At 41.1% G+C, this 25,567-nt stretch overlaps 2 protein-coding genes across 2 annotated transcripts in view; one reads left to right on the top strand and one right to left on the bottom strand.

The window, feature by feature from the left end:
- Positions 1-21,705, bottom strand: part of NHLRC2 (NHL repeat containing 2) — a 43,054-nt gene extending 21,349 nt beyond the window's left edge. The window contains exons 1-5 of the mRNA XM_056849455.1: positions 21,540-21,705; positions 19,129-19,281; positions 8,423-8,878; positions 6,060-6,181; positions 4,076-4,205 (exon numbers count right to left, since the gene is read on the bottom strand). Coding sequence (XP_056705433.1) covers positions 4,076-4,205; positions 6,060-6,181; positions 8,423-8,878; positions 19,129-19,281; positions 21,540-21,705 — 1,027 coding nt within the window. The remainder of the gene's footprint in view (positions 1-4,075; positions 4,206-6,059; positions 6,182-8,422; positions 8,879-19,128; positions 19,282-21,539) is intronic.
- A 1,290-nt stretch (positions 21,706-22,995) lies between these two features.
- The window catches only part of DCLRE1A (DNA cross-link repair 1A), a 29,836-nt gene continuing 27,264 nt past the window's right edge, over positions 22,996-25,567 (top strand). Inside the window, exon 1 of the mRNA XM_056850457.1 lies at positions 22,996-23,553. Within this exon, the coding sequence (XP_056706435.1) occupies positions 23,085-23,553 (469 nt within the window). The 5' untranslated portion in view covers positions 22,996-23,084. The remainder of the gene's footprint in view (positions 23,554-25,567) is intronic.

Raw genomic sequence — 25,567 nt, 5'->3', positions numbered from 1 at the left:
AAAACAACAACAATGAACAGCTTATACAAGGAGAAGGGATCAACCAGAGTGCGCCGAGCAGTTAATTAGGCAGCACCTTTTAGTGTTAACACAGAAGAGTTTAAATATGTTGGATGGACTGTTTGTAATGTCTTATATAGTGTTTGGCAACATCGCTGTCTCTGCCTGCCTGAATCTTAGTTCCATGTACCCCAGTACTCTTCCAACTCCCTCTTTTAACAAATCATGGTGTGCCTGGTTTGACTATAATGGCAAAGTATGGTTTACCAAGAGAGATGAAGTGTGGAAGGGAGCAAAGGAAAGAGGGATCTCATGACAGAATGAGGCTGAGGAAAAAATCATACTTTGCCGTTAACTGTGTACTGAGCCTAAATGGTTTATGTAAACCCCATGTGTGCTAAGCAGGCATTTTTATAACTGGATGCTAATTGTGGTCCAAAAAACTCACTTTTGGAACACAAGCCACACATTTGTATAATAAAGGCTGGGTCATTGCTCTGTTCTTTTCAGAAAGAATGCAGTTATCAAGAACATTTCACACTTCAACCAAATGTGCATTTAGAACTGCCTGCTTTCAACAGCACTGAATAAAAATAGAAGAGGATGGTAAAGAAATTAAAAAAGTACATGGTCATTAATATATTGAATTTTACAACTGTAACACTATGCAAGAACTTTAAAGCAGGCAAATATACCACTTCAAACGGACAGCATTTTACAAAAAGTATTTAGTGGTGCTAATGTTGAATATATGCCTCACTTCAGAAACATGATAGCAACTTGTTTCTTAGTCTGGTGAAATTGAAGACTAATAAATAATGTACTCCAACTTACAAAAGTGACTACTCATCTCCTTGAGATACATACTCCATACTTTGTGCAGCAATCGTTTTTGCTGTGTGACCACCCAATATATTTTAGCATTATCACCATCACTCTATCCAACAGTAAACTGCCTGGCATTCTGTGGATAGAGAAAACTCAAAACTGGTTCCCTACAAAGAAGGCAGGGGTTGCTGCCTATTTGAGGTATGTCAAAAAATCTGATTTTACATTAGCAAATGAACAAAACAAACAAAAAACTATAGAACATGGCCTGATGGGGGATTAAATATGCTGAATATGTTGAACAAAGGTTAAAGAGAAAAAAGTATGTGTATGTGTGGGAGAAATAGACCTGCTCGCCCATGAGAATTAAGACAACCCTGAAGCTTTTGGGGAGTAAGGTGGGATTTTCAAACTGTCCCATCCATCCATGATTCCTCAGAGGGCCCCAGACTGTTTCCCATAATTGTAAAGATGATGCTTGAGTGCCTATCACACATCAACAAACAAGGCAGAGTTTTCTGTATATTGCAGGGGTAACTTATGTATTTTACATTACCTTGTGCATTTAACAATAAAGAAGCAACCCCTCACACCTTAAGGGCTTGCCTCCTATAAGGGCTGGAATATGGAGGGCAACTGAATGTTAGTAAAAAGGGAGATGGGGAATGGTAGGGAGAAACAGAAGGGAAATCTACCCATGCAAGCCTCTAATATATAGTAATCCAGTGGAAGAATATAAATGAGGGTATGCATGCTGTGAGGTATGCATCCCTTAATTCTCTGTCACCAGTCTCAGATGCTACAATATTCTGAAGTCTCTGATCATTGTGCTTTGGTGTGGTCCTGCTTAAGACCTATTAGTCATCCGAGCAGAACCATTAAACACTACTTTGAAGCATAAAGAGTGTGAGGGGGTGGCTAGGGAAGTTAGGAATGGAGGAAAGTGTTTCCACTGACCCTAATTAATCACACACTAAATCTGTGAAGGAGACAGATCCCCTAACAGATCATAGCATCTAAGAATGGGGGATGGAATTAGATTTGGAAGGAGCAATATAAACCAAGGAAATATGCATTCCTCAACTTCAGTTCAGTTTTCCCTATGGGTCACTCAAATCTGACAGCAGATAAGAAATGTTTCACTCACTTAGCTTTGTACCTTAGCAGTCAGGGTAACTACACATAGCAATAGACTTCTTAAATCCAGGATTAGGAGCTACTAATCTACAACCAGAGTTCACCAGTGTCATATTATTGTGCTGTGGGAAATTTCCTAATTGTTTCTTCTCCCTGATCCTTTCTGGCTTCTAAACTTGAACTTTAGAAATGATTATGTACTTTCAACTTTTTGTTCAGTGTTTTGTTTATTTGCTATTGATGAAAGTGAACTATGTTAAATGAATATTTGATCTAGACCTAATGGGGATCCCAGGTATATGCACATAAGTGTTTGAGGAGGCAAGTTTACCATTCATAGTTTACATGTGGGAACCAATGTTATAAGCACCACTATGCCTTCCACAAATTGATTTGCATTGTAAAATATTGAACTGTCATTTTACTTTCCTACTGTATGCAATAACCAGACATTACTTAATACTTACAGAATGATAATTATCCAAAGAGTTTTCTGAATTTGGCAATATCATGTTAATCACACTTACAAATTCACACCGGCTTAAAAGTTTAATTTTATAAATATTATTTATAGTAGTATAAAACTAATGGTTAAATTAATTCCCATGCAAACTTTATAAAACCCTAAATCCTAATAAGGAAATGGTTTCTTAGCCATATAAGCTATGAACTGTTTCCTGAATTATAAAGGCAAATGGAAGACAAGATGGGACACAATTGTCTACAATTAACAAATCAATATCCACAAATCAGTTATGAATTAAAATGCAGTTTGAAAAGGAGACAAAAACTCCACTCTTCTTCAGGGATGAAGTATTTTCTAAAAAAGAAGCAGAGCCAAGCTATTTTTAACTATATTGTCAACAGCATTTGAAGAAATACATTTTCAGTGAATACACTGATGTTATCTATTTAAAAAAGGTTACTATGGATATTTCAGAAGTATTTGTATATGTTATGGATTTTAGAATAAAAGGTTTAACTTCTTAGAATGCAAGACAGCTGTGTAGCCTCTTTTTCTGAGGTTTTAAGAAAAAGCAATTTGATTTGATTAATACTATAAATGGAGTACAGTGCATATACGGATTAGACATTTAAACCTCTTTTCTCTTTACTGTCATGGTTGAATACTTAGGCTTTTGTTATTAAAGCAAAAGGGACACAGACATACAAAAATAGACAACTGCCATAGTTAACTATGAATTTTACTTCTGCTGTCGATTTAGAATAGCAGTGCTAAACACATCAGTCTAAGACCTGTCCTTGCATATTCTGAAAGTTATACAAAACAATGGCAACAACAAACCAACTATTCAGTACATTCAGAAGTTATAACCTAACTTTCCTTTATCTATGACGAAGTCATAACCTAGCTTTCCTTTATCTGTGACAAGAACCAGCCAGGAAGTCCTCAGACTTATGCACTCCCTCTAAACCAACAGTGATTTAGAATCCTTGTTTGTCACAAGAGTTGGCTGTTTTACAAAATTTGGATGTCACAGGAACAGGAGGTCCTGGCAAGGCCAAAGGTAGTGAAGCTGGAAGAGTGAAGGGCACTAGCAGGACTGTATATATAACAGCAATAATATGGCAGCCGGGAGCCAGAGGGCTCTGGAGGGGGGAGGATGGGTTGGATCTGGAAAGGATGGGTTGGATCTGGAAAGGACAGGGAACCAGTGTAGGCAATTAAGGATGGAAGTCGCACGTGGTCAGGATGTTGACTGAGATTAATGATATTGGCAATAGAGCGTTGAATAGATGTGACGGGAGTAAAGGCCAGGTAGGTGGATATTTCAGTGTTTAAGGGGGAAAGATGAATACAGCATAAATCAATTTCTGTTGAGGAGCTGGAGAGGAAAGAACCTAGTACTGAAATGGCACAAAGGGAGAATTGACACGATGGCAACCATTTACATGGAAGGAACAAAGGAGTGACAAGGATTCAGGCCTGCTATAGCTGCTCCTGAGGCAGAATCATGCGGTTTGAAATGACGGGTGGCGAGAGGCACAGCGGTGGTTTCTAGATGGCTAATTTAAATGGTCTATGAGAAGGTGAAAGATAGCCAAAACAAAAAGAAAAGAGTATGAAGTTTAAAGTTTCAGATAATACCTGAGGTTCCAAGGACCACATCCCATGGTGAACTAATAGGCTGCTCCTCTCCTTGGGCTCCTCCTTCCTTATCCATGCCTTGTATTCCCATCCCTGCTTCAGTGCTCACCTTCTTTAACTGGAGGTCAATCTAGGACAGAAATACAAACTAAATTGTTTTTTTAAAACCTTTTCTTTAACCATATATACTAATGGGACAGAAATGGTGCCTTTTTGTTATCAAGTTCATGACATGCTATGCCTGGCAAAACATAATCCATATTATTAAGGAGGATTTGCAGCTGATCTGTTGCATTCCCCTACTGTAGTTTTCACATGTGAGAGTGAGAAAGAGAAAAAAAAAGACAGTTGCTTGTAAAGTAGAAAGTCCCTCACCAATTCTTTAATGACTTCGCTTTGAACTATTTTGGTCTTTAGATCAAGGGAATGGTTACTGAGCCAAATGAAAAAGGCAAGGCAATTGATTCTTACAAAAACAAGTAATCTTATTGACTACATTTTTATCCCGGCTTTCCTCCAAGGAGCTCAGGGCAGCATACATCGTTCTCCCTTCCTCCATTTAGCCCTGACAGCAACCCTGTGAGTTAGGTTAGGCTGAGAGAGTGACTGGCCCAGAGTAACCTAGCAGAGTGGGGATTTGAACCTAGGTCTCACAGATCCTAGCCCAAAACTTTAACCAACCAAGCTGGTGTAGTTCTCCTTATTATTAAAAGGAGAAATAGCATGCCATTGAACACGTCAACTAAAGGTCTCATCCATGTTGTAAAATTACAACTGATGGACTTACTCCATAGAGACTGCACTTGTCAGGGATGTGCTAGGCTGATCCTGCATTAAGCAGGGGGTTGGACTACATGGCCTGTATGGCCCCTTCCAATTCTATGATTCTACTCACAATAAGCACCATACGAAACCTAACTTTTAAAAGGTAAATATTAAAATCATAATATTACTTGAATCAAGCAAGTTGTAAAGTGTGACATAATTGACTGAAAAAAGCTACTTTAAGTATCTTCATCAAAATGGTAAAATTTCTATTCCATGTATTAAATATATTTTTTAAAATTCAACCCTTACCTCCAAGGAGCTCATAGTAGCATACATGGTTCTCCATTTTTCCATTTTATCTTCACAACAACCTTGTGAGCTAGGTTAGGCTGGCAGCAAATGACTGGACCATGGTCACCCAGTAAATTTCACAGCAAGTGTGGATTTGAACCTGAATCTCTCCAGTCTTAGTCAGACACCATACCACTATACCACAATGACTCAAAGATGCTGAAACCTACTTTGGGGGAAGAGTTTCTTAAACCTTTTCTTGTTCTTGAATGAGGAAGCAGACTTTGGAATGGGCAATTTGGTAACTCTCATACTAAAAATTCAAGATCATGTGAATAAAACTAAGGAGAACTATTGAGATGTGGTGAATATATGGTTTCATATGTTTAGGATACATCATTTGAGCAGACTAGCTGATCAATTCAATTCCAGACATGTAATTCTACGGTTAAAATTATAAATGTTGGTACTGGGTATTTTACGCACACAGAAAAAAATGCCAATAAGGTACGTATATCTTGAGTTTATATTACAAAGATGTATTCATTTTATAATCCCAGAAATGAATAAAACGGGATATAGATGTTTCTCTTAGAGAAAGGAGACAAAACAAATGAAGGCCAAAATAAAAAATTTTTAAAGAAAAAAAGTCAGGACACAGAACTACATTATTGTTGCATTCCTTTCCCTTTTGGAGAGTATTAAATTGTTGTACCTAATTACTTGCCATAAAAAGCATATGCAAAAAGGAAAACATGAATATCCCAAATATTTTAAAAAATATGTTTATAAATACTGGGCAATATTCTACTTTCAGATATATTTATTAATTTCTGAACAGTTGCTTTGACGTCAATTTCTGTCTCTGTAATTGGGAACAGAATTTGTCCATTATCCTTTAACATTTTTCACTAGGAAAGATTACCTTCCTAATCAGATGGTTTTCTGTATCTGCTACGTAAATAATATCATTCTTTATAGCCACCCCCTGTGGTGAACTGAATGATGCTTCTGAAAATATTCCATCTTTTCTTCCACTGTTTGGTCCTTAAAAGAACAGAAAACAGAACTGCCAAATTAAGAGTTTACATTAAAAGATCAACAACAGACACATGGCTGCCCTAGAGCTGTGTGGCAGTCCTTTACCCTTTTCTAAGAACTTAAAGCAGAGAGAGATATAAATCGTTTAAATCAACTGTGCAATATATATGTTATTTCTTCTATTCATGGTCAATTGACAGATGTTTCCTTCCAAATAATATTCAAAAGTATTTCTTGTGTTGTGCCAAATAACCTTATTCACTTTATAGTATTAATCACAGCAGAACTGCTGCAACTATGTTGATTTTATTCACACCAAACCTTAAACTGATACATAAGGCATTACAGGAAAATAACACTGAACACCGAATTATACTGTATAATATTTTTTGTTTTACTCTACAAGGCTGATCTTACTTAGTCTCTTACAATGGCATAACTATCTGTACCTAACACTCCTTCTGTATTCTTTGGTGCCTTGAAGTCACATCTGACTTATGGCAACCCCTGGTGGGGTTTTCAAGGCAAGAGACATTCAGAGGTGGTTTGCCATTGTTTGCCTCTGTGTCAGAACCCTGGTTTTCCTTGGAGGTCTCCCATCCAAATACTTGCCAGGGCTGACTGCTTAGCTTTTGAGATCTGACGAGATCAGGCTAGCCTGGGCTATCCAGATCAGGGCTCCTTCTCTATTAACCTGTATCATTGTTTGCGGCTAAGAACAAAACGGAAGAAACTGCACAAGTACAAATGGAAAGTTCTATGGGAAATCCTCTTCTCAAGTACTGCTCTGTGTTCCCTTTGCCTGCAGAGGAGAGGTGGATAGACATCTGGTGCCTACCTAATTCTCTTTTAGGCATCAGCACAAAACATTCCTTTTTGCTCAGGCTCTTAACTGAGGGGTTCCAGCTTTTTATTAGTTTTATGTTCTTCTATAGCCGGTGGAGTGTTTTATGAAAGGCCGCCGCATGTTGTTTCATGGTTTTTTGGCCTGGTTGCTTACATGCTGCGGAGTGTTTTTAATGGTTTGTTTTCAATGCTGTAGTCATTTGATTTGATTGTCACACATTATTTGTGAGCTACATCAAGTAGGCCTCAGGAGAGGAGACACATAAATTTTCCAAACACATCTGTCAACCGCTCGGTCCTGATCTCTGGTTACTAGGCCTTGGGGGAGAATGTGGGCAATCTTTTCAAACCGCAAATATATAAAGGCACTGCATTTCACATGACCACAAAACATATCTGAATTTTTTGAAAACAATTTTACTTAGTTCATAAATTTGAACTGGGTCATCAAAATACCCAAGACATTGTGGTGGCCAAAGTAAAAGATATGCAACTTATTCTAGAGAATAAAAAACAAGCTTGACATACCACTCTAGTACCAAATTAAAACTGATACATTTCCCCTACTTTCAAAGTACCATCCACTCATTTTGATTTATGATTATTGCAAGATCTTTTGGTAATATATACAAAAGGATCTGTGAACAGGGGGATAATTTGTCTCAACAGACACCATGATTACGATAATGCACTTTTCTTATATTGAGGCGCTATCCATTGCATTTTTATCCTGTCCTTCCTCCAAGGATCTCAGAAAGGCATAGATGGTTCTCTATTTCATCCCCCAATAACATTGTGAGATAGGTTAGGAGTACAGCAACTGGTCCAAGGTCATGTGGTGAGGTTTATGGCTGAATGGGGATATGAACATAGATCCCAGTTCTATACCAAAAATCTAACTACTACACTGCACTGGTTTTCTTATAAAGCAACCTAGCTGCAGCTATCACAGGAACTCATGGGTTACGTTTGCACAATGAGAATGTATGGGTTACATCTTCTGGATTGTGACTGCTAGATATCATCCGATACAGAATGAGAATAGGTCAACATATCAGTGAAGGATCATGGAAGGATCTGCAGTGAAGACATGCTGACACTAAATACATACCTTGGTGAAATGCCTTCATCTAAACCCTATTACTGGGTTTGCTGTTTAGGGTGCTTTTCTCAGCCTGTCCATAGTTTGCAGGAAATGAAATGTGCATTTATGTTCAATAATGAAGTACCTATGATGCTATGAAGTAGACTGGTCTAACACAATATACACTAAAAGATAACGAAAGTAAGCATTTCCCAAGCAAATTTGTTTTCAGTACTGCCAACAGTACAGTACTAGAAGGTATGCAAGCAACACAGAATTCAAAGTCTATTGTGACGGTTTACTCACTTTACCCTTACCTCCAATAATATGAAGAATTTGACCACTTTTCCTGACAACCAAAATCCTATGATGTCCGGTGTCTGCTATTACCAACTTGTCCCCAGAAGAGTCCACTGTAACTTTTCCAGGAAACATCAAAGGAGAAGGTGGCAAAGAATCTCTATAGAGCTGTGTTCTAATCACATTAGCTTTGATCTGTCCTTTCTCCCCATAATACTTTAGGGCTATAGATGTAAATAGAAATAATTTCTCCTTGTGTCCTTCACCGACCAGAGTAAACAGCATATTCCCACGGGGGCCAAGGATGACCACGGTTGGCCAGCAGGACACATCAAGCTCATGCCAAAGGGTTGCGGCGGCATCATTTACCACAGGATGAGTGATGTTGTATCTGAGAATAGCACTTTTGATGTTATCCAGAACCTTTTCATTTGGAAATTTTGCTGAGTGCACACCGACAACAAGGAGACCATCTGAAAGCACAGAGTAAAATTTAAAAACAAAATGAAAACTAGTTGCAGGCAATTAAAAGATGTAGTAAAGTACAGATAATGGTTAACCCAAGGTCTTTGTGGCTCTTGCACCAGAATAAACCCTTCTATCTTGTGGAGGCAAGGTTGATAAGAAATGAATTTAGAGGCCACATCTCCAAGGTGTATAAGGTGCTCTGTCATGGTGCAGTTCAGTTCAATTATTCCTTAGCTGAAAAACACTGCAAACTCCCTGCACTGTTATAGGGAAATCTGAGCATGCTGTTATTTTGGATAGGCTTGGGACAGATCAAATGCTCAGTAGAGCGATGGTTACAAAATAGGCTTACTGATCTAATGGAAGGGTTGTTTTTATTAATATAGTGTCACTCTGTACAACGATAAGCAATGTGGATTATTTTTGACAATCTGGCCCCTTCCATAATTTCCTTTGTACCTCTGTGAGCAGAATGAGGTGGGGGAATCGTTTAAATCTCAAGGAATATACTGTGATGGAATTTGGGTTATCGAATACACCTAGGGAAGGCAGGAAAAGTGTAGGAAAATGGGGAAATATGGGGAAGTCCACTTGAAACAATTGGGGGGGGGGAAACTGCAACAAAGAGATGAAGATTTGGAACTGCAGTGTATGGACATATTAGGATTTGAAAACCTTGTCCTGACTTAAGAACATCCTCAAGCACTTCAAACTCAAGAACAGAATCAGAAGTGCATGACAGTTTTGTATATTTTGTTCCTTCAAACTATCATTTTCTTTTTTCTTACTATAACCTTGAACTGCAACCCTTTCCATATTAACTTGTTCGTTTTTATGACAAATGGGCTTCCCTTCCCCTCTTACAACTAGTGTTATAGGGGGGTGGTCTGCCTGCTTATGTTGTTACCCACCCGAGCCTGATCTTGGCTGGGGAGGGCGGGTTAGAAATTCAAAAAATAAAATAAATATTGCTTGATGTTCAGACTCAGAAAAAGCAGACTACAGTACTGTGTCCCACAGGAGGCTGAGTACCTGCAATTCTTTGTCTCATGTGCATGATTTGACTGCACAGAGATGCAACCCCCATAAGCTAGGGGACAAAGGTATGCCATGGCTTGTCCATCTGGAAGAAGAGTTGTTTTTTATGTGCCAACTTTCTCTACCACTTAAGGAACAATCAAACTGGCTTATAATCACCTTCCCTTCCCCTCCCCACAACAGACACTCTGTGAGGTAGGTGAGGCTAAGAGTGTGTGACTAGCCCAAGGTCACCCAGCTGGCTTCATGTGTAGAAGTGGGGAATCAAACCCGGTTCTCCAGATCACAGTCTACCGCTCCAAACCAACGCTCTTAACCACCACACTGGCTCTCAATAGTTAGGATAGAGGGAGCAACTTAGTATACATTCCTATTAGGTTTAGAGGTCAATAACACTGGTAAACCACCTCGGTTAGTCTCTTGCCATGAAAACCTCATAAGGGGTTGCCATAAGTCGGCTGCGACTTGAGGGCACTTTACACACACACAACTGACACACAGCAAGTGTTCTCATCCACACCAATTTTAGGGAATAGCTGCTCAACTTACTGCTGACAGAGGAAACACCAAAATGGCACTACCAAGTTTTCTCTAGCCTGACTGTATGTCATTACATAAAAGACAGAAAATTCCAGCCTGTAATTTTTCCAGGAAACAAAGCTTCCCATTTTAAACTTCAGCTCACATCACCGAGTTTAATTACTTTAAAAATAAGCACATGAATATTTATATCCCCCTGAAGTCTTACCAGCAAACAGAGCACAGAAATAAAACCTAATTAACATAGTGCACTGTAAAAATATGAACAAAAATTGCTTATAATTAATCTGCAATACATGCAACATTCCCTGGAGCTCCCCTCCCCCCCCACCATCTTTATGAAATAGGAACTATGATGCTACTCCACATTCATTTTGGTGGATTACTTCTTAGCTATGGCTTTAATCTTTCCCTTCAACTTTGTTAAGATGTAAATGGTGACTTAAGATAGCATACTCAGCTTTCATAAGTGACACATATCTTGTGTGTTGTGTGTGTCAAGTCCCTTCTGACTCATGGTGACCCTATGAATCAATTTTCCTCCATAACGTCCTAACGTTGACAGCCTTGCTCAGGTCCAGCAGAGGCTGGATGGCCAACTGTCGGGAGTGCTTTGATTATGGGATCCTGCATGGTGGGGGGAGAGTTGGGGTCACTGGGGATGTGGGGGAAGGTAGTTGTTAATTTCCTGCATTTGGCAGGGGGTTGGACTAGGTGATCCTGGTGGTCCCTTCCAACTCTATGATTCTATGATTCTAGGTCTTGCAAACTGAGGGCTGTGGCTTCCTTTTTAAGAGTCAATCCATCTCAAGTTGGGTCTTCCTCTTTTTCTGATGCCTTCAACTTTTAGTAGCATTATGATCTTTTCCAGTTATTCTTGTCTTCTCATAATGTGCCCAAAGCCTCAGTTTAGTCATTGTAGCCTCTAGGGACAGTTCAGGCTTGATTTGATCTAGAACTTGTTTTTTGTTTGTTTTTTCTGGCGGTCCCTGGTATCTATAACACGTTTAACACATTTCAAAGGAATCAATTTTCTTCCTGTCAGCTTTCTTCGTTGACCAGCTCACACCCGTACATAGTAATAGGGAATACTATTGGGCCTTAAGTTAAATATGAGCAGCCAGTGTGATGCAGCAACAAAAATGGTTAATGTGATCTTGGGATGTATCAACAAAGGCATAACATCCAAATCAGAAGATGTCATCGTTCCACTGTACAGTGCATTGGTCAGGCCACACGTATTGTGTGCAGTTCTGGAGGCTTCATTCGGATGTGGACAGACTAGAGTGGGTGCAGAGGAGAGCAACGAGGATGATCAGGGGCTGGGAGACCAAGCCCTATGCGGAAAGGCTGAGGTAGTTGGGAATGTTAGTCTGGAGAAGAGAAGGTTGAGGGGGGACATGATTGCCCTCTTTAAGTATTTGAAGGGCTGTCACTTAGAGGAGGGCAGGGAGTGTTCCTGTTGTCAGCAGAGGATAGGACTTGCAATGGGTTTAAATTAAGAGCAGAAAGGTACCAGCTGGATATCAGGGGATTTTTTTTTTACAGTAAGAGTTGTTCAATAGTAGAATCAGCTTCCTAGGGAGATGGTGAGCTCACCCTCACTGGCAGTCTTTAAGCAGAGGCTGGACAAACACTTGTGAGGGGTGCTCTAAGATGATCCTGCATTAAGCAGGGGGTTGAACTAGATGGCCTGTATGGCCCCTTCCAATTCTATGATTTTACACATACAAAGCCAAGTTGCAGTTCAACTTTAATGACAGTTATTTTAAAGAATTGTTAAACACCCTTGTAGCACCTTTAGCAGAAAATCTCACAGAAAATTTCCTTGTCCTTCTGTTGTGTTGATAGAACACTGCCATAAATAAGATTCTAGCATTCTGCTCTGTTAACAGACACAATCCTGTATCCAAAGAATTACATAAGGTGATAGATATCTAACTTCATGGTCACTTCCCACACACTAGCTTAATTTTATATTGCTTTGCATTTTGTTTCTTGCCATCCGGAAGAGAAGGTTTTTTTTGTTATTAGTGCTGGACTTCAATTACATCCCTTTTTGCTATGGGCCTGGTGGACGCGCTTAAGGACAGCAGGAAGCGATGAGAGCACATTTCTTCATTGAATAATAAATAAATGAGTGCCGTCAACATGCAACCAACTTATGGTGATCCCACATGGGTTTTTCAAGGCAAGAGATAAGTGCAGGTAGTTTGCCATTGCCTTCCTCTGCATAGTAAACCCTAGTCTTCCTTGGTGGTCTCCCATCCAACCACTAACCAGGGCCAACCCTGGTTAGCTTCCAAGCTCTTCAGGACAGTAGGAAAAGGTGGGAAAATATTTCCATATTGCAATTCCAATATTATTTCATCCATACAGTTTTTAAAAAACAGTGTGTGTGGTGGTGGTGGTGGGGGAAGTATAACAGCACCTGCACTTCACACCCCACTGTCAGGGTCCAAAGACACACAGAAAACTTTCAGGAAAGATGCTCTAATGGACATTCTGTATTCCATTCCTCCTCCCCCACACACATTTAGCCTCCAAGGACGAGCTACAGACTTAGGAAATCTCTGATGTTGGCTCTAATCCCAGCTCATTCCTTCCAGTTCTACTACGTGGGCAAGGAAACATGCTGCAGGAATGGAGACTATAGTACATTGCACAGGAAGTGGGAGATACCATGAGGTGCTTTGGCTTTTTATTCAATCTGAAAATGCTGCAGTCCTATACATACTGAAGTTAGTGAGACTTAATCCTCAGTGCACATGCATAGAATGAATATGCAGGAAATGAGAGACAGGCAGAGGTACATAAAAACTACAGAAAAAGGTAACAAAATGTACTTGTTGATATAGAACAATTACCTTAAGGCACCAAGCCACAAAATCTCTACCAATCAGATAAAACTGTACTTAGAAGTTAGTTCCTTGCTGTGCACAACATTAATCTTGCATTGAAAAAAACATTCATGTCCCAAAGCACACAATAAACATGTCCAGGAACTTTGGCCAACTGTGGCTCTTACAAGTGTGCTTGCCATGTTTCCAGAAACATGTCTCATCTGTACTCACTAACAAGGGGAGGGGCCATGGCTTAGTGGTAGAGCATCTGCTTAGCATGCAGAAGGTCCCAGGTTCAATCCCTGGCATCTCCAGTTAAAGGGACTAGGCAAGTAGGTGATGTTGAAGACCTCTACCTGAGACCCTGGAGAGCTGCTGCCTGTCTGAGTAGACGATACTGACTTTGATGGATCAAGGGTCTGATTCAGTATAAGGCAGCTTCATATGTTCACTTCTGTTTGGAAAATTTATTTCCAAGCAAATCATGATATCAGAGGAGAATGTAATCTAGGAATACCACCCTCCATTGCAAAAGCATGCCTGTTCATATACTGGATCATCCCCTCAGTCCCCTCCCGGTGTGGACTGCATGCAGAATACCTCTGAGGTCAATAATGAACAGGGATAGGAACCCTAACCCTACGTATCAAACCCAATTTAAACAGAAACACAGTGGTACAGTAATCCACACATTTATCTAAGAGCATAAGGCACACTAGAAGCAAGTCAGAAGAATAGGTCTGCCAATTCTCTTGTTCCAACAAGGCTCCTGGTTTTGTAAGGTGCACTGACAGACTGAAGGACCACAGGTAGAGCTGTCCCATGAGAGTGACACTGCATGCCCATGAGAGTGAAAATTGTGTTGGTCAACTTGTGCTGGTCAACTGACTGTTTGCAATGGTGTAGGAGCTAGGCTAGAACAAGAGAGGATGAAACCACCATAACAGGGCAACTGGAATCACACTGGTCAATTGCAGCTGTTGTTCTTATTGGCTTGGCAGAAGGTTGGCTCTACAATGTGAATGGAGTCCACCTTGCCCTGTCCCCATTGGACAGCTGCCCACAAGGGTAAAGAAACACAAAGACATTGATGAGTAATGTTGCACAGTAACAGCAAAGAGTGATTGAACTCCAAAAGACTGCACATGATGCTCTTGCATGGCATGCAGCTCCGCTCATTCCCGTACCGGAGGTTGCTATATTGTGGGCTGAACTCCTGGGAGAATGGATAAAGGCATGGAGTCTCAGGCAGTCAGCCAAGATTGAGCTGGGCTGGAACTGTTCACCAATTCAAGAGCAGGAACCTAGGGAAGAGCCTGGAGAAGTCCACAAAAGGCAACCAGGGCCTCAGAGAGAAGGAAACCCATTCAACAGGGATCAGGGAACCAGCAAAGGTTAAAACCTAACTAGCCATGGTAGGACACTGCTGAGAGCTGTGGTCTGAGTGAGGATGGCATATGGGAGGTCTTGAGCTGCCAGACATACACTCCTCTGCCTGGTCCAGGTTTTGGCTCTCTGCTCCTGGAGGAGACTGTGAAGGCACTGGAAGTGGACAGGTCCACTTGGGGAGTTCCTGATTTGCCGGTCCAGTGGGTCTTGAACAGAAGCTTACTGTCAAAGAGGGGGTAGGGAGTCTCCCTCCAGATATCCCAAAATACATCTCAGTCTCAGGCATCGTGGGGACTATGTGGGGCTCCTCTTCCCTTGAGGAGTCTTCCTCCTATATCAAGACTAGGCCAGGACAGATTCTGACACGGATGTACTGTAACCATCAAAACAACTTGCCCTTCCCTCAAGGGGAGTTGTAGTGGAACTGTGTCTGTGCAGTCTGTTTTTTGATAGCAGTAGTGCAATTCAGAACAGAGTTGCTAGTAGTCACCCTAGACAGCAGTTGTGCTCCCTGTGTCTCCCACTTGCAAGCAAATGATTACTCTGGCATGGCCTCATGCTGACAGCACAGTGCCAATGTATCTGTATGCCACTTTTGGTCTGCATTGTACACACTTACTGCTACCAACTTTTGACACAGGAAAAGTTGGTAGGACAATACACAAAGTACATATGGCTGAACAGCTGTAGTTTAGTTATCTTTATGTGATTTGCATTTCTTGGAGGCTCCCATTGAGCAGTTATGTCCTAAGATGGAGTACCTGTATGGGTTCTGGTCACAGAACTGTTAGTCATTTGGCACAGTTCCTTGGCTGTTTGTACTCAGGGCTCCCTTTGCATGCAGAGTGGCCTCTCTGTGGGGTTCCTATCACCCAAGATCCCTGTGTGTGTTCAAAGGGTGCTTGATATGTAGCCAGAGATTTTTTTCCCATTTGCATTGACCCCTGTGGTATGTTGTAAAGATACACTCAGGTTGCCTTTGCCCTAACACTTTGTCAGTGTTGGGTGCATGCCCAAGGCTGGAGAAATTTAGGAACCAAACAAAGCCATACTCTGCCCACAATATCCCCCTGATACAGGCCAGTTCTTTGCTGCCAGCACTGCACATCTCCAAGTTACACCAGCATAAGCCTTATTCACTATCCCAATCCGTTCAGAGAAAGGTCTTATAAAGATGCTCTAAAATAAAGTTGAAAAGTGAACCCTCCCAGGTCAAATTCTACTATGACAATGCAGTTGGCTTCAAAATGCCAGTAAGAGGTTAGACAAGAGCAGCAAACTAGCCCTCACTCAAAGTATTTCTTTTAAGAAGCACTTCCTCAAACAGCAATCCAACAGGCCATTTCTAGACTGATGACGTGAAATGAATGTGCAATAGGGCTTAAAATAACCTTCTGGATGCCACACTGTATACAGAAATAGCATTTGCAATGATAAGAACAAGGACCCATCCGATAAACATGCTATGTGGTATTAACTCCCGTGGAAACTGTCCTTTGTTCCACCTATGAAATTCCAGATTCACACTGTTAATGAAATAAAATGAGATGACCTTGATAATCTCACACAACAGCTCCTCATATTCAAGCAATCACAGCAACATAACATTTTGATATGGAACGATATACTCAAGGGCATGTGCACCACACAAATTAAAAACATCTATGGCAGAAAAGCAAAAATCTGTTATGTTGAAACGCTAAGTGTATGATAAAAAAGGAGACATATTCTGTCTCCGGTCTAGTGTTCTGTGATTTTAGTTTCTGATCAAGTAAAAGGTCTAGGCTCCTACAACAGTTCTTTTACTTACCATGCACGTCAGCAATAAATTATTTAGTAGGGCTATTAGGATGTGGTTTCACTGTGTAGAAAGAACAGATCCAATACTTCAACATTCACCCACATATGAGGCTATGCAAATGGCCAAAGTGACTCATGCCTGTCCTTGAGGCTGTGTGTATCTCCTTGGCATCTAAACCACATTCAGATTAAGATGCACAGCAGTCCTGGTCCTGCCACCCCCGCCCCAATCTATTTTGAGATCAAAGGTGCTCAAGAGGAGGTGAAAATCAAGAAGAAAGGATGATGCCAGCAGCAGTGTAGTCCATGGGTGCCCAACGTATGAAATTATTGGGATTCGTTTATTTTATATGCTGCCTTTTTTATTTTACAAATTTTATGCCCAGCCTTTCTGGCTTCATCAGGGCCACCAAGGCAGCTAACAAATTATATACCCCCCCGAAGAGCATGACGCTCCATTGATAAAAATCTTTTGGTGGTCCCCAGCCCGAGAGATGTGTGGCTGTCCTCGACCAGGGCAGGGCCTTTTCGGTCCTGGCCGCGGCCTGGTGGAATGCTCTGCCGAATAACATCAGGGCCCTGCAGGACCTGAAGGAGTTCCGCAGGGCCTGTAAGACAGAGCTATTCTGCCAGGCCTACGGTTGAGGACGGCAGCAGGTGAGCTCAAGCAAGATCTGTACTGGCTTCCCTACTCACCACCCCCCGCTTACGATCTAGTGAGGGTGGTCAGCCGAATCGACAACATACTATAGTCGGGATTACCTGCTACAGTAAGAGCTTAAACACGGCGACCATCTTTTTTAATTAATTGGGCTGTTTATGGTTTTATAGTTTACATTTTATATATTTTACTGTGGTTGGTATATTGGAATTTTTATTGTTGTGAAAATAAATAAAATAAATAAAAAAATAAAAACATACACAACAAAAACACATCTTAAAAAAGGCAAACAAAAATACATTATTAAAACTATTAAAAACAAGCTACAATACACATGCAAAAACATAAAACAACAATTAAAACATAGGGAAGGATGGAGGGATCATAGAGGGAATGTCAGACAAAACATAAGAAGTCTTCATCTGCTGGCAGAAGATGGCAACAAAAGGGGATAGGTATGTTTCTCTGGGGAGAACATTCCAGAGTTTTGGTGCCATGACCAATAAGGCCCTCTCCTGGGTTGCCACCCATTTGATCTCAATAGGTGGGCACACCCGAAGCAGGGCCTCGGAAGATGACCATAGCGGTCAGGTAGATTTATAAGAGAATAGGTGGTCCTTCAGGTATATTGGTCCCAAGCCATATAGGGCTTCAAAGGTCAACACTATTACTTTGAATTGTGCTCGGGAACAGACTGAGAGCCAGTGTAGATGAACCGGTCCCTATGACCCACTCCAGTCAGCAACCTGGCTGCAGCATCCTGCACCAATTGAAGTTTCCGAACTCTTTTTAGTGGCAGCCCTATGTAGAGCACATTCCAGTAATTTAATCTAGATGAAATGAGGGCATGCACCACCGTGACCAGATGTTTTCAGTCCAGGCAAGGCCACTGTTGCCTAACCAGTTGAAGCTGCTAAATGTATTCCTGGTTACAGGTGCCACCTGCTTAGCTAGCAGTAGGTCTCAGTCAAACATAGGACTGTGCAAAAAAAACCAAAAAAGCCCCGGTAAATTTCAGGTTTATTGAGACCGATTTTTTTGATAAACCCAAAATAAGCCAAATACCCATACCGGTAAATATGCGAATTTGGCTTATTTCTGGGTTTACTGGAAGAATTCGGGCCCATTTATGGGGATTTTTTTTAAGCTCCTCGGGGGCATTTTTGGAGGTAGAGCCCCCAAATTCACAGCGTGGCTTGAAGGGACTCTTGTTGCACAACCCCAGAAGTTTGGTGAAGATTGGGTAAGGGGGTCCAATTTTATGGGGTCTAGAAGGGGTTGCCCCCCCCCCTCCATAGAGAAATATTGCAAACTTTGCTATGCTGCTAGTTGTTTGGGGACTCTATCTCCAAAAAGCCCACCCCCAGCCTATTCAGCTCAGCTGATTCAAGTGTTCTCCCACCCCCGGTAAACCCGAGCTGAAAATAAGCCGAAAGTCATTTTCTGCTTTATTTTCGGCTCGGGTTTACTGATATGCACAGCCTTAGTCGAAGAGCACCCCAATGCTACAGAACTGTTCCTTCAAGTGGAGTGAAACCACATCCAGAATGCGTGACAACTTAATGCTGCAGCAGACCCACCATTTTTAAAATTGCTTTCAGAAATGTGGAAAATGGATTTCAGGTTATTTTCAAATGGGAGAATTTATTAAAATATCTTGCACCAGTGGCGAGGAAGATTTAAAGTTTCCTTTTAAAAGTGGGGGGGGGGGCCTGAAATTCTTATTGCCGAAGTCCAAAGACGGATTTTTGTGTTAATATTAAATATATGTACTAGTGATATACTACTAGTGATCTTTTTAATTATACTACTGATTTGGGCTCTTCTCTAGAGACAGAGATATGTAGCTAACTTTTTCTAAGAAGTGCATGCAAGTATGCTGATTCCTAATAATTTAAGTTCAGGATCTTCCCACACTTGTTAATGACAAAATTACTCTGTGACAACATGAGTATTCTCAGCAAGCAAACTGATTGACTGATACCTTTAGAAGAGTATTTCTGTTCTAATTCATGGAGATCAGGCAGCAGGTGGATACAGTTGATGCAGCAGTAAGTGAAGAAATCCAAAACCACCACTTTTCCACAAAAGTCTTTATGCAAAGAAAGGGGACCTTCAGTATTTAGCCACTCCAGATCTGGAAATTAGAGAGCATGTGAATAAATTATCAACATCATCATCAATGGCTGGTCCTTTGCCCAAAGGCTATCCGGTAGTCCTGGACTAGGGGCAGGGCTTTCTCAGCCCTGGCTCCTACATGGTGGATCGCTCTGCCTATGGAGGCGCAGGCTTTAAACGATCTAGTTAAGTTACGTCAGGCCTGTGAGATGGAGCTGTTCCACCACGTATGTAGTTGCAGGCAGCAATGGTACGTAAATATACGCTATTTGATCATCTTCTCTACTGACTCCATACCAGCTCAGTTAGGCAGTTCTGTGTTTGTTCCTGGTTGGTGGCTGTATTTAGGCCAGGAGTACTACTACAACCTGCACACTGCTTTTTTTTAGTGCCATCAATATTGTACTGTGTCAATTTTGTTTTAATCTATGTATTTATTTAGTGTATCTTAAAATATTGTTACCCACCCTGAGCCCTGCTGCACAAGGGGAAAACGGGCTATTCATGTAAGTATAAATAAATTTTTAAAACAAACAAAGAGAGTACATGGAACAACACTAACTGTGAATTAGTAACTAACAAGCTGAGGACTCACGAAGAATCACCAGAGGGGGTAATTAAGAAATCCCCACAAACAAAATCTCCCCCACCAGGATTCTGTGGGCACTGAGCAAGCTTATTTCCCCATCCTTCTTCACGGATATTCTTTGGCTCTCATCAGTCTGTGTTCCTGTAGGCTTTTGAGTTTTCCCCCTTCTTTTTGCATAACTTAGAGTCATATTTTTCTGCATATCTGGAATTAAGAAAGCGTGTAGAGACCATTATCCTGTCTGTGGAGACTTTGTTTATTGCTTTCATGATTGGTATTGGGAGGGGGGTATCTTATGAAACATAATGATGACTGTGCCACACTGAAATCTGAAAGGAGACTTTTTTAATGAAGGCATTAAATATGCTCAAGCATATTTAATGCCTTCATTAAATATGAAATGTATGACTACTCCTAAAGTATTGGTAGTCAATGCAAGATAAGGCTACACATCTGGGAGACTGTCCCAAAGATCAGTGACATAGGACTTGAGAATGAGGACAGTGGCAGATAAAGAAGTTCACTGAAAAGAATCTTTGCTATCTCTTTGCCCAGATCCACAGATCTTCCCACCACAAGAATGGTCTGTACATGTATAGCTGCACATAGGCTCTCTGGACCCTCACCTATTGCAGATGTTTAGCTCTTAGGAGAGACGAGGCCAACAAGGAAGCCAAAAGGTGAGAACCACTGGCTTCCTAGATACACATGTACTGCAAAACGAAAATGCTTCCATCATATTCCCACAGTAGTTTATCAGCATGCAGACAAAGACATGGAACCTATCACTTGAATAACACTATCGCCTCAGTTGTTATCCTTTACAGCACAACTATCCTGGATGGCTCTGGCTAGCCTGATCTCATCAGATCTCAGAAGCTAAGCAGGGTCAGCCCTGGTTAGTATTTGGATGGGAGACCACCAAGGAAGTCCACGGTTGCTGTGCAGAGGAAGGCACTGGCAAACCACCTCTGATAGTCTCTTGCTATGAAAACCCCAAAAAGGGGTGGCCATAAGCCGGCTGCGACTTTTTTTTTAAATAATAAATAATTATTTTTCAATCATTACCACATCTCATTTGACAATACAACCTATATACCAATCTTTAAACCAACAAAGCATTAACAAGTATTTAGGTGTAAGTCTTCAACATCAAATCTAATTAAATGTGGTGAACTTCCCCCACCGACTTCCTCTCTCCCAACATGAATCTGGTATCTCCTTTGTATTAATATTTTCTAATCCTAACATACTATTATGTTAATGTTATAATCCCTTATATAGTACCTTTCCATAATTAATAATAAGATAACAATAACAATAAGTCGGCTGCGACTTGACGGCACTTCACACACACACACACCTCCTGCCAGGTAGTACAAAAGAGGTGGCTGGGTTTTAGGAGCCAGCACCGTTGGGCTTAAACCAGGGAGCCCTGGTTTCAAATGCAGCTAAACTATAACGCTCGCTGGGTAACACCGGTCCAACCGCAGAGTTCCGTCTAACTGTAACCTGCTTCCCAGGGTTGTTATGCCCATAAAAGGAAAGACAGGAACTGGCGGCGGCGGGGGGGCTGCACAAAGCACACAGGTCGTTAACCAGCGCCGAATGGTTTTGAGCATGCGCAGTAAGGTCGAGCGAAGCCCTTCCGCCCACCTCCCGCTCCTCCAGCCGACAGCACGGCTCACCTTTTTCAAACTCCGGGACTTTGAGATCCCGCTCCCGCGTATCCACCTCTCGCAAGTGTTGGTAGACCAAGTTCTCCTTCTCTGGAGACGTCAGCGCCTCCTCAAGCGCGTCGTCCAGCTCGGTCTGCGCGGGTAAAAGGGCGGCCAGCCCGCCGCCCGCCGCCATATTGCCCGCCTCGCTTCTGCCTAGGAACGAATCCCGCAAGGCGCCCTTTGTGTACTGATCTGTGGTTTCCTTCTCGGCACATTCAAGAAAACGCCCCGTCGAGCGGCATCGGCCGCACGGAAAAAAATAATTTATTAATGGCGCTTCATTAAAAATAATGAAATTTCAACTCCAACGGGTTTCATTGGATGTAACAAGTGGTTGTTTTTTTTTTAAAAAAAGTGCGGGCAACACCCTATCCTGCAAACCGAACTCAGTAGTAATTTCGATTCTGCCGATTCGGTAGAAAGGCAAGTCGATCTTCCTGGTAAAACAAATGCACGAAACAGGAAAATATAAATTCGGGATCATCCAAAATATTCGAACTTTATTTTTTTAAAATTATTTCCCCCCAAAAAAAATTAAGGGGATACAGTGCCGAGGAGGAGAACAATTGAAAGAAAGTGCTGTTCCTACTGGATAGTATGAGTCAGGAGGAAGAAGGTAATTAATGCCAAAGAGGCAATGGAAGACTTGAAATTGTTGCTGACATCAAATGTGTGAGTAAGGAGAGGGGTGGGAGTGCTTCCTATGTCTGAGAACTATATAATATAATATTATAATATATAAAGCGTCCCTACATATATAAAAGGGTACGCGTTAATTTCTGATGGGCGAAGCACTGAGCTGAGAGTATCTGCCTCTTGAGTTCAGAGTCCATTCATTGGGTTTTGTCTTGCTTTGTAGCCGAAACTTTAGGCCGGTACCTTCTATCCCTGTCTGGCTTTTTCCTCTTCAAATTTGTTGTTTTATCGCTTACTTGGGAATAAGGACTGTTGAACTCAGTGGGACTTACTTCCAAGTAATAATTCCAGAGGGATACCAGTGTTATCCAGCAGAAATGAACAAAAGTCTTGTGGCACAACACTTAACAATATTTTATTCCAACATAATTTTTTTTTGTGAACCAGAGGCTACTTTGTCAGATGTGTGTAGCCTGTGTTTCTTACAATTTTTTTTCCTTTGTAACCTCAGTGGAACAGCCTTGCTGTTGTCTTAATAAACTTCCCAGAAGCTGATATTACAAAGACTTTCCTCCCAGGAGGGACAATAGATTCAGAAATTGTTTTAGTCTTCTTAAAATTTTCTGTTGTTGATTTTAAAAAATAACTCATAGAATTGAATTATCTACATTTCTTTGTCTGGTCTATTAAATCCATATATTTGAGGAGTGTATTTTATGTTTGTGACTTAACCTCGTTTTTTAAATGGCATTTACGTATTTTTGTCATACAGACCAAGGAAGTAAAAACCAATGTAACTGAAGGAAATATATACATTGGAGAACATTGCAATGCTACTAAATTGGAAGAAATATTTTTGAGTGTTTTGGGGTTGTCATGTCTGAAGCCTGCCTGTTGGAAGAGGACATCTGGCAGTACAAATCTATTAGAAAGCCAAAATCAGCATGCCAAACTTCAGAAGTCATCTCCACAAATGTACAACAATCCAGTGACACAAAGTGTAAGTCACAAAGTAGTGGCTGCAGAAGTAATAGGAAAATATCAGAAGGAAAAGACAAGCCTAATAAAGCAAAGCAATGGCCAAGGCAGAGGGGAATTCAGACGCCCTTAAAGCAAGATGAGAATGGTGGTGTTTCCAACTGTGACCATGTTGTACAGTCCCAAGACAAAATATCATCTTCAGCAAAACCTAAGAAAAGTTGTAAGAAGCAAAGCCCTGTAAATGCACGTCCAGTATATGATGGACACTGCCCAAGTTGCCAGATGCCTTTCTCTTTGCTGTTGATCCAGACACCTCAGTGTCACGTTATTGAATGTTTGGACAGTGCAGGGACTGCTGAAAAAGGTACAGTCGTGTGTAAGAAAATGTTTCTCCAGTATGTTTTTTAAGAGCTCTATTCCTGTGCCTTTAAGAGCAGCCTGACATTCAGATACTTTGCAGATGAAATGTTTTTCATGCCAAGAAAACATGCCTTTCTGTGTGCACTTTTAAAAGTTCAGGAGCAGAGCCAGTTAAAAGAAAAGCAGCAATCTTACTCTCTACTGAAAATATCTTCTGTGACATTAGATCAGGTTTTAAATTGGAATTGCAACTGTAAAGATAGCATTATCTGAAGAAGTATTGATTTATTTACATTACTTTTAGTCCTTTCTCACAGGGACTCAAGGCGGATTATACATAGCCTGTACAATTGACAAAATGGGATTTTAGATTAGGATTTTAGAAGTTTAAAACCAACAAAAAGAACTGAAACATAACATAATTATTTATATGCCACATTAAGTGGTACAGAAATTACATAAATAGGATCCTACTTACAATAAGCTATACACAACAGTATAGGCTACACTCCCTAATAATTTACCCAAGCAAATTTGTAAAAACAGTCTGTACAGTGCAACCCTATTGCCAGCACAGAAAAGCCCTCTTGAATAGTTCAGTTTTGCATAGATTGTGGAAAGCCAGGACAGTGGGAGCTTTCCTGTCCTCCTTGGGCAGGCCATTCCACAAGGCAGGAGCCATAACAGAGAAAGCGTGCCTATGGGGAGTTGTTGATTTTGCCCATTGGCAGGTTGGCACTGAAAGAAGCCCCTGCTGACTAGAGTGATGTTGTTATGGTAGAGCACATGGAGAGAGGCTGTCCCACAAATAAGAGGGGCCAAGGCCATGAAGGGATCGTCAATAACTTAAACTGAGCCCAGTAACAGATGAGCAGCCCATGGAGCATCTGCACAATGGGAGTAATATGCATGCTCCGTCTAGCTCCCGTTAATAACCGAGCCACTGAGTTTCTGAGCTGATTTTGAGGAGAGACCAATGTACAGTGCATTACAGTGGTTTAATCTCAATGTTACATTCATCACGGAAACTGGATCAAAATAATCTATTGATTTATTTACTTTATTAAATTTCTACCCTGCCCTCCCCAGCCAAGGCCAGGCTCAGAGCCGAGGCAGTGTATTAGGCTTCTCTTCTGGTCTACCTGTGAATTAACTGACATCCAGGTCTGTATTCTCGATATTTTATCAGCAAAAAACTCAGCCAGTATCACAGCTAATTGTCTGTTCCTGGGAAATTAGATGCTCAGATTTAGGCATCAGGAATTGCTGAGTTACCATGAACGATTAAGATGAATGCTATAATAATGCTATAATAATAGAGAAGTAACCTTTCTTTTCCTCCATCACTGCTACTTCATTAGTCTTATAATGAGCTCTAGAGTAATATATTTGGCTGTTCTGGAGTACACCTGGCTCCTTTTTGAATGCCAGATCATCCGTATGTGTGCACGTGGACAGAGGCTTGCAGTACCTGACTGAGCCCTGGATATGTAACAGATAATTGGCAATAAACAGTTGTCAGAGAAGTTAGGTAAAATATTGGAATGAAAAAAAATCTTGCTAGCTAATCCTGTACTTACAAAGGAGCATCGACATTTCTTTTCCTAGGAATGCATCCAAGATGGAGTTCTGGCACAGCCTGACACAACCTCCCTTTGATATCTTTACAGGGAACTCCAATTCAGGCTAATAGATTTACAGATTTTTCTGCAGCCTAGGGGTTTCCAACCCAATCAGAAAATTAGGGGTGCAGGCTCAAAGTCTCCTTTCAAGCCAGCTCTTCACCTATTGGTTCAAAAGTCTAGATAACAGGTTAAGGCACCAAGGGGGGGACAACTAGTAATTATCTATCATGTCTACTTTGATAGTTTGGCCATGCTATCAAAATGAGCCTAGGATTCTATTCCATTCTTAGTTCCCTTGATGGCCATATCCATGCCCTCCCTTCCTGGGGTGTAACTAGGATCTATTCCCCCCACCCCGCAGTTCAGCCTGAGTTATTCTAAATTCACATTTTA

The sequence above is a fragment of the Euleptes europaea genome, chromosome 5 (genome assembly GCF_029931775.1).
Source record: "Euleptes europaea isolate rEulEur1 chromosome 5, rEulEur1.hap1, whole genome shotgun sequence".
NCBI classification, from domain to species: domain Eukaryota; kingdom Metazoa; phylum Chordata; class Lepidosauria; order Squamata; family Sphaerodactylidae; genus Euleptes; species Euleptes europaea.
The sequence above is the reverse complement of the archived record's forward strand: the minus strand, read 5'-3'. Positions and strand labels throughout refer to the sequence as shown.